Genomic DNA, 12,778 nt, shown 5'->3' on the forward strand with positions numbered 1-12,778 from the left:
GGAGAAAACAACCCTGAGTCTTGCTGAAGGTCACTATTGGCAGTTCTAATAGTCTTTCCTAGCTGATATTTGGTTTATTTTTACTGTGAAGTAGACACTTTAGTATATAGAAGACCTTCGGCTAGCTGCCCCCAAGGGCAGCTAAATTCTGTTTTAAAGGTCTTCTCAGAAGAATGAGTCTACACACACCTTTGGATCCATAAAAACTGGCCTCATTGTGCAAGTGGTTTCTTTCCCAATGGACAATCTCTAATCCCCAGCACAGGTCAGAGTGAGCTGTGTCAGGACGCTTGTCAAAGGTGTAACATCTCAGGCCGCACCTGACCTACTGAGTGGAAATCTGCTTTCCACAAGCCGCCCATGACCTGTGTGCACATTTCAGTTTGCACCCCCTTCTGGAGGGGTACAGGGTTTGCTCCTGCACTAGCGGTCTAGTCTACCACTCTTCCTCCATCGATTACATATACGGAAACGGACTTGAGCTGCTTCAGGATGTGGGCGCTGCCTTCCTACCCCCCACATCCCTGCACACCCCACTCCTCACTGTTACCTAGATCAGTGACAGTGTCCCTGCTCTGGGACAGCTGCAGCTCCTCAGCCTCAGACTCTGAGTCCTGCCGTGAAAACTTGCTGCTCTTTAAGCTGCCGACCCGGCGAATGCTGGACAAGGAACCCCCCTTCTTCACCTGGAAACTGCGGGTTCCTTTAATCTGGAGCAGGCGGGAACCTCCTATCCTGATCTTCCTGCTGGGAACTGTATTAAAAGAATAAAATAGGGCTTTTTCCCCCTTAGTTTTCCCCAGTCAGTGTTAGATCCACGCTCTTCCCAACTTGTGCGTGAAGAGCCTCCTCTCTGCTGCCTGGGAGGAGAGGTTGGCTGACAGGAGTTTCTTCCAGTCCCCCGTCAGCGCTTTGTAAGGCAGGCAGGGGGCGGGCTCCACCCGGAAGCTTCTTTTCTTGGACAAGTTCATGGGAGCTGGAAACAACCTGCTCTCTTTCGGGCCCAGGGTTCACAAACAGGGTGGACCCTGGCAGCCGCAAGGGCTGCAATTTCTGTCACAACCCTTTGTGCGGTTACAAAACATTCTGCATATCCACAAATCAGCTTGCTGCTTGATTCCATACAACCACAAACCATTTGTTTTAGTTTTTCTTTTGAGATGGGACTGAGAGGATTCTGTGAGCTATGTAAACTTTAATGTAAACCCCTTCATTTGGGAATAATACCTTATTAAGAAATAAAAACAAGAGGTGCTTCTCGCTCCAACAGTCAGCAGTGGGTTCCGCTCAGCTCCTCAGCAAGAGCACTAAAGGGTCTGTTTGCACTGGGCGCTGTGGGTGAGCATGAGTGTGAAATGTTCCATTTTCAATGCACCTAGTGATTTCACAGCATCCTCCTTTCAGTCAAAAGGCTAGGTGGACTGTGAGTCCAAGTGTTTCAATACCCTGAGCCAAACTTGCAGTCTATGTGTACCGAGAAGAACATGCATTATTCATCTTTAGTGTTCTGGAAAAAACAGTCATCAGTGAGGAAAATAAAAGGGTACAAGAAACATGTTTAAACTTGAGACCTACTTTTCATAATCAAAAGCACCCTTATCCTCAGTTATATACACAGCTTCTTTCTTCACCTTTGAAGTTTTGGTCTCACATGCTGATTTTATAAATAAAGTTTTCGAAGCTATTAGAGGAAGGAGTGAATTTTTTTTAAAGTATCCTTACAAATAAGATTTCTTACTAATTATTTGAGATATACTTATTAATATTTTTAAAAGTCTGCTTCTGGAAGATTGCATTTTAGTCTTGGGTTTCTCACTTACGAGAGAGTTAGTATAAGACTGTGATAGAACTAGTACAGCTCTACTGAATGTTAATTAAATGTGCTTTTAATACTATGTAATGATGCCAAGAAGAATTCCTGTAAAAATTTGAAATATTTAATCTCTGATATATTTTTGTGGTTGAAAAAGATTAAAATTATCACTAGGCAGCTGAACACATCTGGATAGAGTTTCACACCAGGATGCAGTCTTTCAGAACAAATGGGTCAGCTCATACTGCACTATTTCAAGTATAGCACAACACTTTTGTGCATTTTTTAAAATATTATTTTCAGGGTTGAGACTTATACTTTTTAATGACTACTCACACAATTTCATGTCAAGGTAGATTGGGAAGTAGAGAAAAAGATTGAGAGATTTTTTTTTTCTTACAGAGGCACACTTTGAATACTTTGCCTAACTTCATGATATCTGCTGTAAGTGCAGTAAAAAAAGTCATACAATGATATGATATGAAAGAAATTTGGACAATCTGTTCTACCACCAGTGATAATTGGAGATATCTAAGCCGTAGTAGAATCTGGAATCAAGTCAGTGCTTAATCACCAAGGACACAGCAATGAGAATTTAGATTTGGTGTTAAACATGCAAAACATCCATTTGTTGAGCTTTATACAACATTGAATTTCAGCTTTATTGCCATGACAACAAAAACCAGTATGAAAGTCAAACAAATTCATCTAAATTGAATAAAACATCTCTTTTTCTTTTCTCTGTCTATCACATAATATCCATTAATGAATCCTGCTGACTTCAGACTAATAATTCATAGGCTTTATAAAACCCTGTCAGCTATTTCCTGGACTAATATAACTAACTATTCCCCTAAATCCCATTTTGCCAGCTCAATTTATCTTTAAACACACAAAGCACACATACATATTTACCACTTTTCTCTTCAAAATTTGCCAACAACTTCCAGACACACTTAAATTAGAAGGAATTTGGGACTGTCCTAATAGGTTGTGCAATAGGTTGAAGTGCAGCATTGGCAGGCTCCACGTCACTGCAGCACAAGTTCAATCCCCCGCCAGAGAGCTGACCCACATGGCACAGCAGACCTCTCCTGTCTTGCCAGCTGCTCCCCTCACCAGTGTGTTTTAGCAGATCTGCCTGCTTGTTTCCTATTCTGTCTCTGGTGAATCCTCTTACCCCTCATACCCTGGCCTGTACTCCAGTTCTCGTATGCATGAACAAATAAATTTTGAAAAATTAGTAGGTACTGGGGCCCTCCCTTGTGGTGCAGCGGGTTAAAGCATGGCACAGAGAAGTTAAAGCCATTGCAGCATGAGTTCAATTCCCGCCAGCCCTGGAAATGATCCACATGGCGCGGCAGACCTCTCCTGACCCGCACACTGCTCCCCTCAGCAGTGGAGCTCATCGATCTGCCTGTTCTGCTCCCCACTCTGTCTCTGGTGAAGCCTCTCACTGGCCCTGCACCTCTGGTCTGTACCCCAGTTCTGTATGTATAAATAAATAAATCTTTAAAAAAATTAGTAGGTACTTTCTGACTTTATCTATTTGCCCTTTTGTCTGCCTGTCTCCTACTCCTCTCCCTAATTTATTCTGTTGCAACCATGTTGGTCTTTTTGCCTGCCTTTGAATGTTCCAAGTTCATCCCTACCTCAGAATTTTGTTCTCACGTGTGTCTCTGTTAGGAAGACTCACCCTCAGTCCTTTGCAGTACTGTTTGGTATTTCCACTCTCCTTTATGCAATATCACTTATGAGGCTCTTTTGAGTAATACTCTCTTCCACTCCAGATAGTAATCAATTCTCTGACCCTGATTTTTTTTTCATCATACTACTTATGTCTACTTGAAAGTCTAGCATGTATAATGCTATTCACTATTCAGCAACTATTAGCATATACTAGAATATTTTTGGAGAAATTTTTCTGCTCATTGTCATATTCTGAGAATCTGTAGTACTGCATGGGATGCTTTGGGGGGGTCAATAAATGATTGCTGAATGGCAAATACATTTTGGTGTTTAGATTTTGGAATATCAATATTTGTTTGTCTTTGGGTAAAATGATTTTATAGACTGGCTTAGGGATTTTAGGCAGATATTTTGAGTTGTGAAAATAATTTCACATTAGGTTTTCTTTGGGAGAATCTGAATTGTTCTCAGGTTGTTTATTTCAAGTACTGACATGTTGGCATTTATAAAAAACAGATGGTATGAAATTTTAAATATACTTTTAATAATCGCAAGTTAGTTGGGTCCCCATGGTGCCTATTTTCACATTAGCAGCTGTTATCTGCTTGTCAAAAGTATGAAAGAATAATTAGGACACTTGGGGAAAATTTTTACCAACTAGTAAAGGACAGTTTACAGATATAGCATCATTTCATTTGGCGTTTTAGTTTTCTGACCTTCATTAAGTAAATAACTTTCATAAATTAAATGACATTCTACCCAAAAAAGCTAAACCTTTATGTTCTAGAACATTAAAAGCAATTTACATAAAAGATAATTATTACATTTTTTAAAAGTTAATCTTAGGTTTAATTTTGTTTAGCAGTGTAGAATTTTTTGGCAGAAATCAAACCATATAAGTGACATTTACATCAATGACTATAAGAAATAATTAGCAATATATACATTTTGAATATAATAAGCACAAAAAATTCCTTGTGGGAATGTTTAAAAGATGTAAGGTGCTCATCATATTCAGTTATACTTGTCAAAAGTAGTAGTATTTCAAAAAACATAACCTGGTATTTCTTCATACTTGAACTTGGCTACTTTTTCCTCCAACCTACCTTGTGTTCACTCTAAAATCAATACAATATGATGCTATGATTCTTTCACTTTTTAAGTGTGATGACACAATCTGATCTTCAAATATTCAAAAATTTTCCAATATATAGTCATTTCTTACAATTTTTTAAATAATAAAATATTTTTAATATTTTGTTTTATCAATCCAGTATATTTCTTTCAAGATCATTCATACTTTAAGTTATCTATCATCTGTGGAGTTATTTTCTAGAGGATACTAGACAGTCATCTTTGATCTTCTTCACAAATGTGCTGATGTCCTTTTAGTTGAAATCCATTAGAACAATAATGAAGAATAACAGAATTTAAGAAACAGCAAAATCAGATATCATGTTAATAGTATAAAGGTAGAGAGCAACTTAAAACTCAGCAGTTTTTTCATAGTTCATACTTATGATTTACTGCATGCTTTCTAATCTAAATGTTCAAGATATAAAAGACAATAAGAATAGCAATTATTTTTTATGCACCTATCAGCTACTGAATTTATGTTTGACTTTCATTTAAAATTTTCAATATCTAAGTTTGGTTATTAGGTGTAATTAATAGGTATAGTAATTAGGAGTTATTAGCACCTATAATAATTAGGTGTTATTACAGAAAAGAAAATTGTGGCTTAGAAGGAAAGTAACTTGGACAAGATCATAGTTAGTGATCATTATTTTGGATGTACATTTTCTCATACTTAAATTTATATGAAATTAGGTTGTGTTTTAATGGTTAGGAAGAAATTATGACACATTTATTATTGCTAGTGCCCATGGGAACATCTAAAACATCAGTGACAAAATGTACAGGTGGAAGGCACTGTCTTTTAACTCCAGGAAAACCAATAACTGAAAGGAGGAGGGGAGGTCAGGTGGGAAGTGAGAGGTATTTGGCCACATTGCTGAAGCAGAATTGAAGGCAGGTTGGCTTCTTACAATTACACCTTGGATGATGTAACTGGCACAGACAGCTTTTTTGCTTTTTATAGCATTATTTAAAATATGATGCATTATTAATGTTCTGATTACATGGAGGATTATCATATTGAAAAAACACACACAGTGGAATATTACTCAGCAATCAAAAAAGATAAACTCATGCCATTTGTGGATTTGTGGCAACATGGATGGAACTGAAAAGATCATGCTTAGTGAAATAAGCCAAAAAGAAAAAGAAAAATAATAGGTGGCTTCACTCATATCAGGAGTGTAAGGAATCGGAAAGGGGGGGAATATATATATATATGTATACACACACATATATATATACAGTAATTTTAATAAAGTAAGAAAGAACATCAACTAGCAACTATAAACCAGAGACATTCTATGGAAGAGGGTTAAAAAGTTTAACCCTTCATCTTAAAGCAGAATTTTACTAGGTGTATTCTCAGTAAGGATATACAAAAGAAAAAGATACCTAGAATCTCAGAACTGGGTGGGAAGAGCACATGGGACTGTGGTGATGGCTCATGGAGCAAGTGGTGGTGGGAAGTCTGCAGGGGTTACCACTGAGATGAAAAAATGTAAAAATGAGGAATAATGTAAAAAATGTATTTATACAATAAAAAAACCACAATTCTGAGTTTAAAACTGTTAAGAAACTTAAAGATTGTTTAGAAAAGCTTCAGCCAGTTTAATTATATGTATCTTTCTTTTCGACTTGACAAGCTTGAGAATAAAAATCTACATCTGGTCAGGTTTGAATTCTTTCAACAGGAATGAAAAAAAAAAGGCAAAAAGAAGAGCTGAATTGGGAGTATTTCTCCTTTCCTACTGGTACATAAAATAACAGTTCATCTCACAACTGATTAGATTCAATGGGGCCTGGGGAGTGGTTAGAACACCGGCCTCTCTGTCTGCAGGCTGACTCCTCACTAGTCTGCTCTCCCACCTCTTTGAGTGAACACCACACTGTACAGACTCCATAATTTTAGACTTCCAACGTGGCACAATTCTGTAGGTTAGAGCCCAGGCCAAGTATCCTATGAGGAAACCTGAAACATGAAAGAATTCTCACTTGTCCATACCTTTCTTATCCTCAACACCTGCATCTGATTTGAGGGTGTGGCTACTACTGTGAAGGGAATCTTTTGAGTCTTCATTTTCATCCAGGACCCCAGCAAAGCTGATCTTCCTCTCATATCTGTGTCGGTCCAGCTCAGGATCCAAGCGAAGTCTGCAGCTTTCCAAGTCCTGAAATATCAGTGAGGGGTACATGAATCCTAGTCTCTCCCCAGCAAAACACTGATTCTGTAGCAAACCTTTTTCTGCTTTGAATTGCACACAACTGCATTTAGACAGTCTGATTTCCTTTTATCTAGTGTCAACTTTTCTTGAATTAAGACCTTTCTAACGAATGGCATTTTTTATTTTCTTAAGAGGTGAAAGAGATGCATCATCTTTCAAAAGTACAAACCTTGATCCAAATCAAGATATAGTTTTCTGATTTCTAACTCTTTGTCCATTGTTTCATCATATCTTTGGTCATGATCTGTTTACTTAAAAAGCAGGCATTGGGCCCTCCCTGGTGGCGCAGTGGGTTAAAACACTGCACTAAGAAGCTGAAACCACTTCCGCATGAATTTGATTCCCGCCTGCCCCGGAAGTGACCACATGGTGTGGCAGACCTCTCCTGACCTGCCCGCTGCTACCCTCAGCAGTGTACTTCGTTGATCTGCCTGTTCTGCTCCTCACTCTGTCTCTGGTGAATCCTCTCACTCTCTGCATCTCTGGCCTGTACCCCAGTTCTGTATGAATAAATAAATAAATCTTAAAAAAAAAAAAAAAAGCAGGCATTGAGCCCAAAAGTAGATGACTGGATTAAAAAGATGTGGTACATATATACAGTGGAATATTACTCAGCCACCAAAAATAAATAAATAAACACATGCCTTTTGCAGCAACATGGGATCATGCTTAGTGAAATAAGCCAGAAAGAAAAGGAAAAATACCAGATGGTTTCACTCATAGCAGGAGTATAGTGGACTAGGGGAGAAAATAATAATAATAATGAACAACTATATACCGGAGACATTTTATGGGGGTGAAGTGGGAAATGGGATCAAAAATGGGGGGGAGTACACTGGACTATGGTGATGGCACACAGGTGATTTGCTGATGGGAAGTCCACAAGGATTACAACTGAGATGGAAAAAGGCATAAAATGATGTAAAAATAAACTATTATATTAAAGACAGTAATAAAAAAAGCAGGCACTGAGGCTGATGTGTTGGTTACTGGGGGAATAAATAAAAATGGCTCTTGTTCTAATGGAACTTGGAATCTCAAGGTGGAGACTAAGAAAACAAGTGATAAATTCCAAGGCTGAAGGACAGATTCGGAGCTTTGAAGTCAGACTTGGAGGTTATTTGCAAAATACTGGTCTTCCAAAGGTGTACCAGCTCCAATCTCTGAAACCTATAATATGTTAAATTTATTGTCACAGGGATATTGCACTTGTTATTAAGGTCAAGGGCCTGGAGATGGAAGATTATTTTAGGTTAGGCCACAACCTAATCATACAAATCCTTGAAAGCAGAGGCTATAGTCAAAAGAATATTTAACTACAGAGGACAGGCCAGAGAGATGCTGTTACTGGCTTTTAAAGTGGCGGAAGGGGCCATGGGCAGTGCATTATGGGTGATCACCAGTAGATGGGAGAAAAGCAGTCTTCCCTAGAGCCTGAGAGGTGCTCTCTTGTCAGCCCCTTAGTTTCACCTTGTGAGATATGGGCTGGCTTTTGACCTCCAGAACTGCAAGATAATATACTTATGATATTTTAAACAACTAAATTTGTGTCGGTCTATTATAACAAAAATAGAAAAAAGAGAAACACAGATCAAATTAAGAATGAATGGAAACACCAGAAAGAAATCCACACAACTGTGGACAGTCTTTGAGAAAGGATCCATGATGGAGAAATGAAGCATTCGTTAACAACTTGTATTGGGGTCCTCTGGTATCACAGAGGGTTAAAATGCAGTAGTATGAAGCTATCCACAGCAAAAGTTTGATCCCCATCCAGGAAGGTGACTCACATGGCATGGCAGACCTCTCCTGTCTTGTCTTCTGCTCACCTCAGCAGCGTATTTCTGTAGATACACCTGTTCTGTTCCCCATGCTATCTCTGGGGAATCCTCTCACCCCCACACCCTCTGCCCTGTATCCCAGTTCTTGTATGCACAAACAAGTAAATCTTAAAAAAAAAACAAACCTGGTGTTGGCAAACATACACAGACACATGCAAAAAAGTGAAAGTAGATCTATACTTAATTCTCTGCACAATTTATTAAAATGAATTAAAGATTTGAATATAAGAACTGAAACCACAAAATACTTAAAACATAGGATATACACTAGTGGACATCAGCCGCAAAGACCAACCAAAAGCAAAGGAAACAAAAGCCAAATTGAACAAGGGAGATTATATCAAATTAAAAGGCTGTATGGTACCTTGAAAGTAACCATCATGAAACCAAAATAGCAACCTACAGACTGAGAGAAGACACTGCTCATCATACTCTGACAAGAAGCTAATTTGAAGAAACACATAATGTATTTATGGACTCCAACAAGCAGAGAGCCCAAGCAGAAAATGGGCAAAAGACTGAAGAAGAAACGCTTCTAAAGAAGACATGTAGATGGTCTACAGGCACAAGAAAATCTGGCCAACATCACTTATTCCAAGGGAATAAGATCAAACCACAATGAGATATCTTCTCACCCCTGGAAGAAACATCTGTATCAAAAAGAATAGAAGTAACAAATATTGGCAGAATGTAGAGAAAAAGAAGCTCACCCTCTGTAGGTGGGAACGAATGTGGTGCAGTCTCAGTGGAAAATGTTATGAGATTATCATTAAAAAATAAAAATGGAAATCTCATAGAATCCAGCAGTATCTCTGCAAGGTATTTACCCAAAGAATATGAAAACCACTTTATAAAAAGATTTATGGGCCCTCCCTGGTGGTGCAGTGGGTAAGGATGCAACATTGCAAGCTAGCATCAACTGCTTCAATGCGAGTTCAATCCCCCGTCTTGGAGGTGACCCACATGGTGTGGCAGACCTCTCCTGACCTGCCTGCTGCTCCCCTCAGCAGTGTACTTCATCGATCTGCTTGTACTGTTCCCTGCTCTCTCTGGTGAGTCCTCTTGCCGCCCCTGCACCTTGTACCCTGGCTTGTACCCCAGTTCTGTATGCATAAATAAAAAAATCTTAAAAAAAAAAGATTTATGAATATAGACTAACTATCCACTGTTGCCACATCATGAAAGCAGCCCAAGTGCACGAGGACTGATGTTTGATAAAGAACTTGCACAATATATATTCAATGGAATACTCTGCAGCTATTTTAAAAAGACAAAATAGGGCCCTCCCTTGGTGGCGTGGCATGTTAAAGCACAGCACTAAGAAGCTTCAGCCACTTCAGCATGAGTTTGATCCCCACCCACACTGGAGGTGACCCACATGGCATGGCAGACCTTTCCTGACCCACCCACTGCTCCCCTCAGCAGTGAACTTCATCAGTCAGCCTCTTCTGCTCCCACTCTGTCTCTGGTGAATCCTCTCACCACACCTACACCTCTGGCTTGTACCCAGTTCTGTATGCACAAATAAACAAATCTTTAAAAAAAAAAAAAGACAAAATAGTGTCTTTTGGACAAAATGGATGGGCCTTGAGGTGATTATGCTATGTAAAAAAAGTCAAAAACTAAAAGACAGATAATGGACAGTTTCACTTTTCTTTGGAATATAAATAACACCACCAACAAATACACTGGCAAAGCACAACAAAAACAATTTGTAGGGTTTGTGAAAACATACTGATTACCAGGGAGAGCACTGGGTAGGGTAGGGAAGACCAGGGGAGAGAAAGGGATAGGGCATTGCTGCAGGAGGTTTGAGGGAAGGTGAAAGCAGCATTGGACATATAAAGTACCCCCAAAGTGTAAAAATGCTACCCCAAAGCTATAGAGAAATATAAACAACTGACTAATTTAAAAAGAGAGGAAAATCCTTTAGTGGATATATTTGTATTTCAACAATTAAAGTATAATAGGTAGTCATCCATTTGGGAAATGTATTTATAAAATAAAATGGGAAAGAAAGAAATAGTTTTTATGTATTGCTTCACCTGTTATGACACATTCATCTCTGTATCGACCTACCTATACCCACATCTGCCTTGCTTATAGTCTTACTCTCAATAAACATTTAATAGTTTAATCTTGCTATATAGCTATACATATATACATGAATTGTATTTTGCTTCCAATTTTTTTAGCTGCAGGAACATTTGGCACTCAGTAATATAGCCTTTATTATGTTTCATTAAATACTATCAGCACAATTAGTACAGTTTCTAGCACAATCTTCCATAAAACAATCCAATATGTTTTTTTTTCCCTAAAGGATGAATGTAATGTACAGAGACTTCCTTATTGCCTTTCGCCATTATTATGAATGCATATGTCATGGATGGGAATTACTCTAATCTATGTTATTTGGACACTGGTTATTAGTTTCACTGATTCAATTGGGAACTGTTAATAGGCCAACAGTTTCATAAACAAAATTGTCTATTTAAAAACTATTGGAACTTTGGAAGTTAATGTTTAGAAAACAATTTGATTATTGTGCTCTTTTAGATTATACAATTTACAAAAAAGTGCTGCTTTATCTCCTTTTAGACATTATTTGCTTCTATGGCTTACAGAAAGAATGAATAACATTGCTGCCACAGTTGCTTTTTAGGGGGGGAAAAGTACATGAACGAAACTCCATCTATTTGGGATCTACCTGGGAAACTTGCTAGACTGTTTAAACAAAATTTTAGCAGTGTTTTAAAAGCTTTCAATATCATTTTTCTTTTATCTCCATTCCCCACCAGTCCTGTAAAGACTCCAGAAATTTTTAACCCTGCTTGTGATATAAATGTCTTAAAATTTAACTTTTAATTACTTTAGGTACTTTACTTTCTTTTTCTGGAGATATGTCAAGAACTATTTTAAACAAATATTTGACAAGGAAAATCTAGAAAAAGCCTTATTAATTCTATCAGAAAGACCTTTATGTGTTAGAAAATACATGCATTTTCTTCCTCCCCCATCCTCTAGCTTCAGATTCTAGAATATTATTGCTTCTAATGTGATTATTTACTACCTTATCCTTTTATTATTTGTATATCAGGGTAGTTTTTTTTTTTTTACTGCTATTAAAAATGTTACTGAACTAATAAAACACTCCAAATATCTATAAATAAGTACTCTTGCAGTAAGTGTTTCGTTAAGACTTTAGACTATTTCATTTTGAAATATATCATTTTAGGTTCCCTCTTTAGTAATATTTTTTAAAAAGCAATGTCAAGCATTTATAGCTGTTTACCATGTTGGTAAGACAGTTTTATGATACTCTTTTTTTCTCCAGTAGTGTGTGACTTGAGTTTTCTTTACCATCCACTATAATCAGAGAGATTAAACATGAGAAAAAGGTTCTTTCACTTATTCTTCATAAAGTCCAACTTCCAACACATTATATAAATTCACTCTTGACAATGAAAATCCCAGTGTAATGAACAAAAGATCTCTGAGAACCTGGTTAAAGGCAATGAGCATCTCCCCTCCCTGAATGAATGATGGAGGCTCTGTTATTGCTGACGTACTAGGCATTTCCTATTAGTCTACCAGTGGTTTGTGACACATTTTATCACTGCACTATTTACAGTAGGGAAGATGTGGAATCAACCCAAATGCCCCAAAGTGGATGACTGGATCAAGAAGAGATGTTACCTATACAATGAAATACTACTCAGCAATCTAAAAAAGATAAACTCATGCCATTTGCAGCAACATGAATGGAACTGGAAGGGATCATGCTTAATGAAATAAGCCAGAAGGAAAAAGAAAAATACTGGATGGTTTCACTCATAGCAAGAATGTAAGGGATCAAGACAAATAAAAGTACTGTAATAAAGTAAAAACTAAAATCAACTAACAACTATAAACCAGAGACATTTTACCGGGGAGGAGAGGGGAACAGGATCAAAACTCGGGCGGGAAAGGTACAAGGGACTGTGATGATAGCACATGGGTGAATTGGTGGTGGGAAGTCCAAGGGCATTACAACTGAGATGAAAAAGTACAGCATGAAGAACAATGTAATA

The 12,778-nt window shown here is 37.9% G+C and overlaps 1 protein-coding gene across 1 annotated transcript in view; it reads right to left on the reverse strand.

Moving 5' to 3' along the window:
- Window positions 1–12,778, reverse strand: part of UNC80 (unc-80 homolog (C. elegans)) — a 181,056-nt gene that overhangs the window by 87,195 nt on the left and 81,083 nt on the right. Inside the window, exon 26 of the mRNA XM_004674811.2 lies at window positions 6,645–6,810. Coding sequence (XP_004674868.1) covers window positions 6,645–6,810 — 166 coding nt within the window. The remainder of the gene's footprint in view (window positions 1–6,644; window positions 6,811–12,778) is intronic.

The sequence above is a fragment of the Condylura cristata genome, unplaced genomic scaffold (assembly GCF_000260355.1).
Source record: "Condylura cristata isolate star-nosed mole 26May11 unplaced genomic scaffold, ConCri1.0 scaffold00002, whole genome shotgun sequence".
Lineage (NCBI taxonomy): Eukaryota > Metazoa > Chordata > Mammalia > Eulipotyphla > Talpidae > Condylura > Condylura cristata.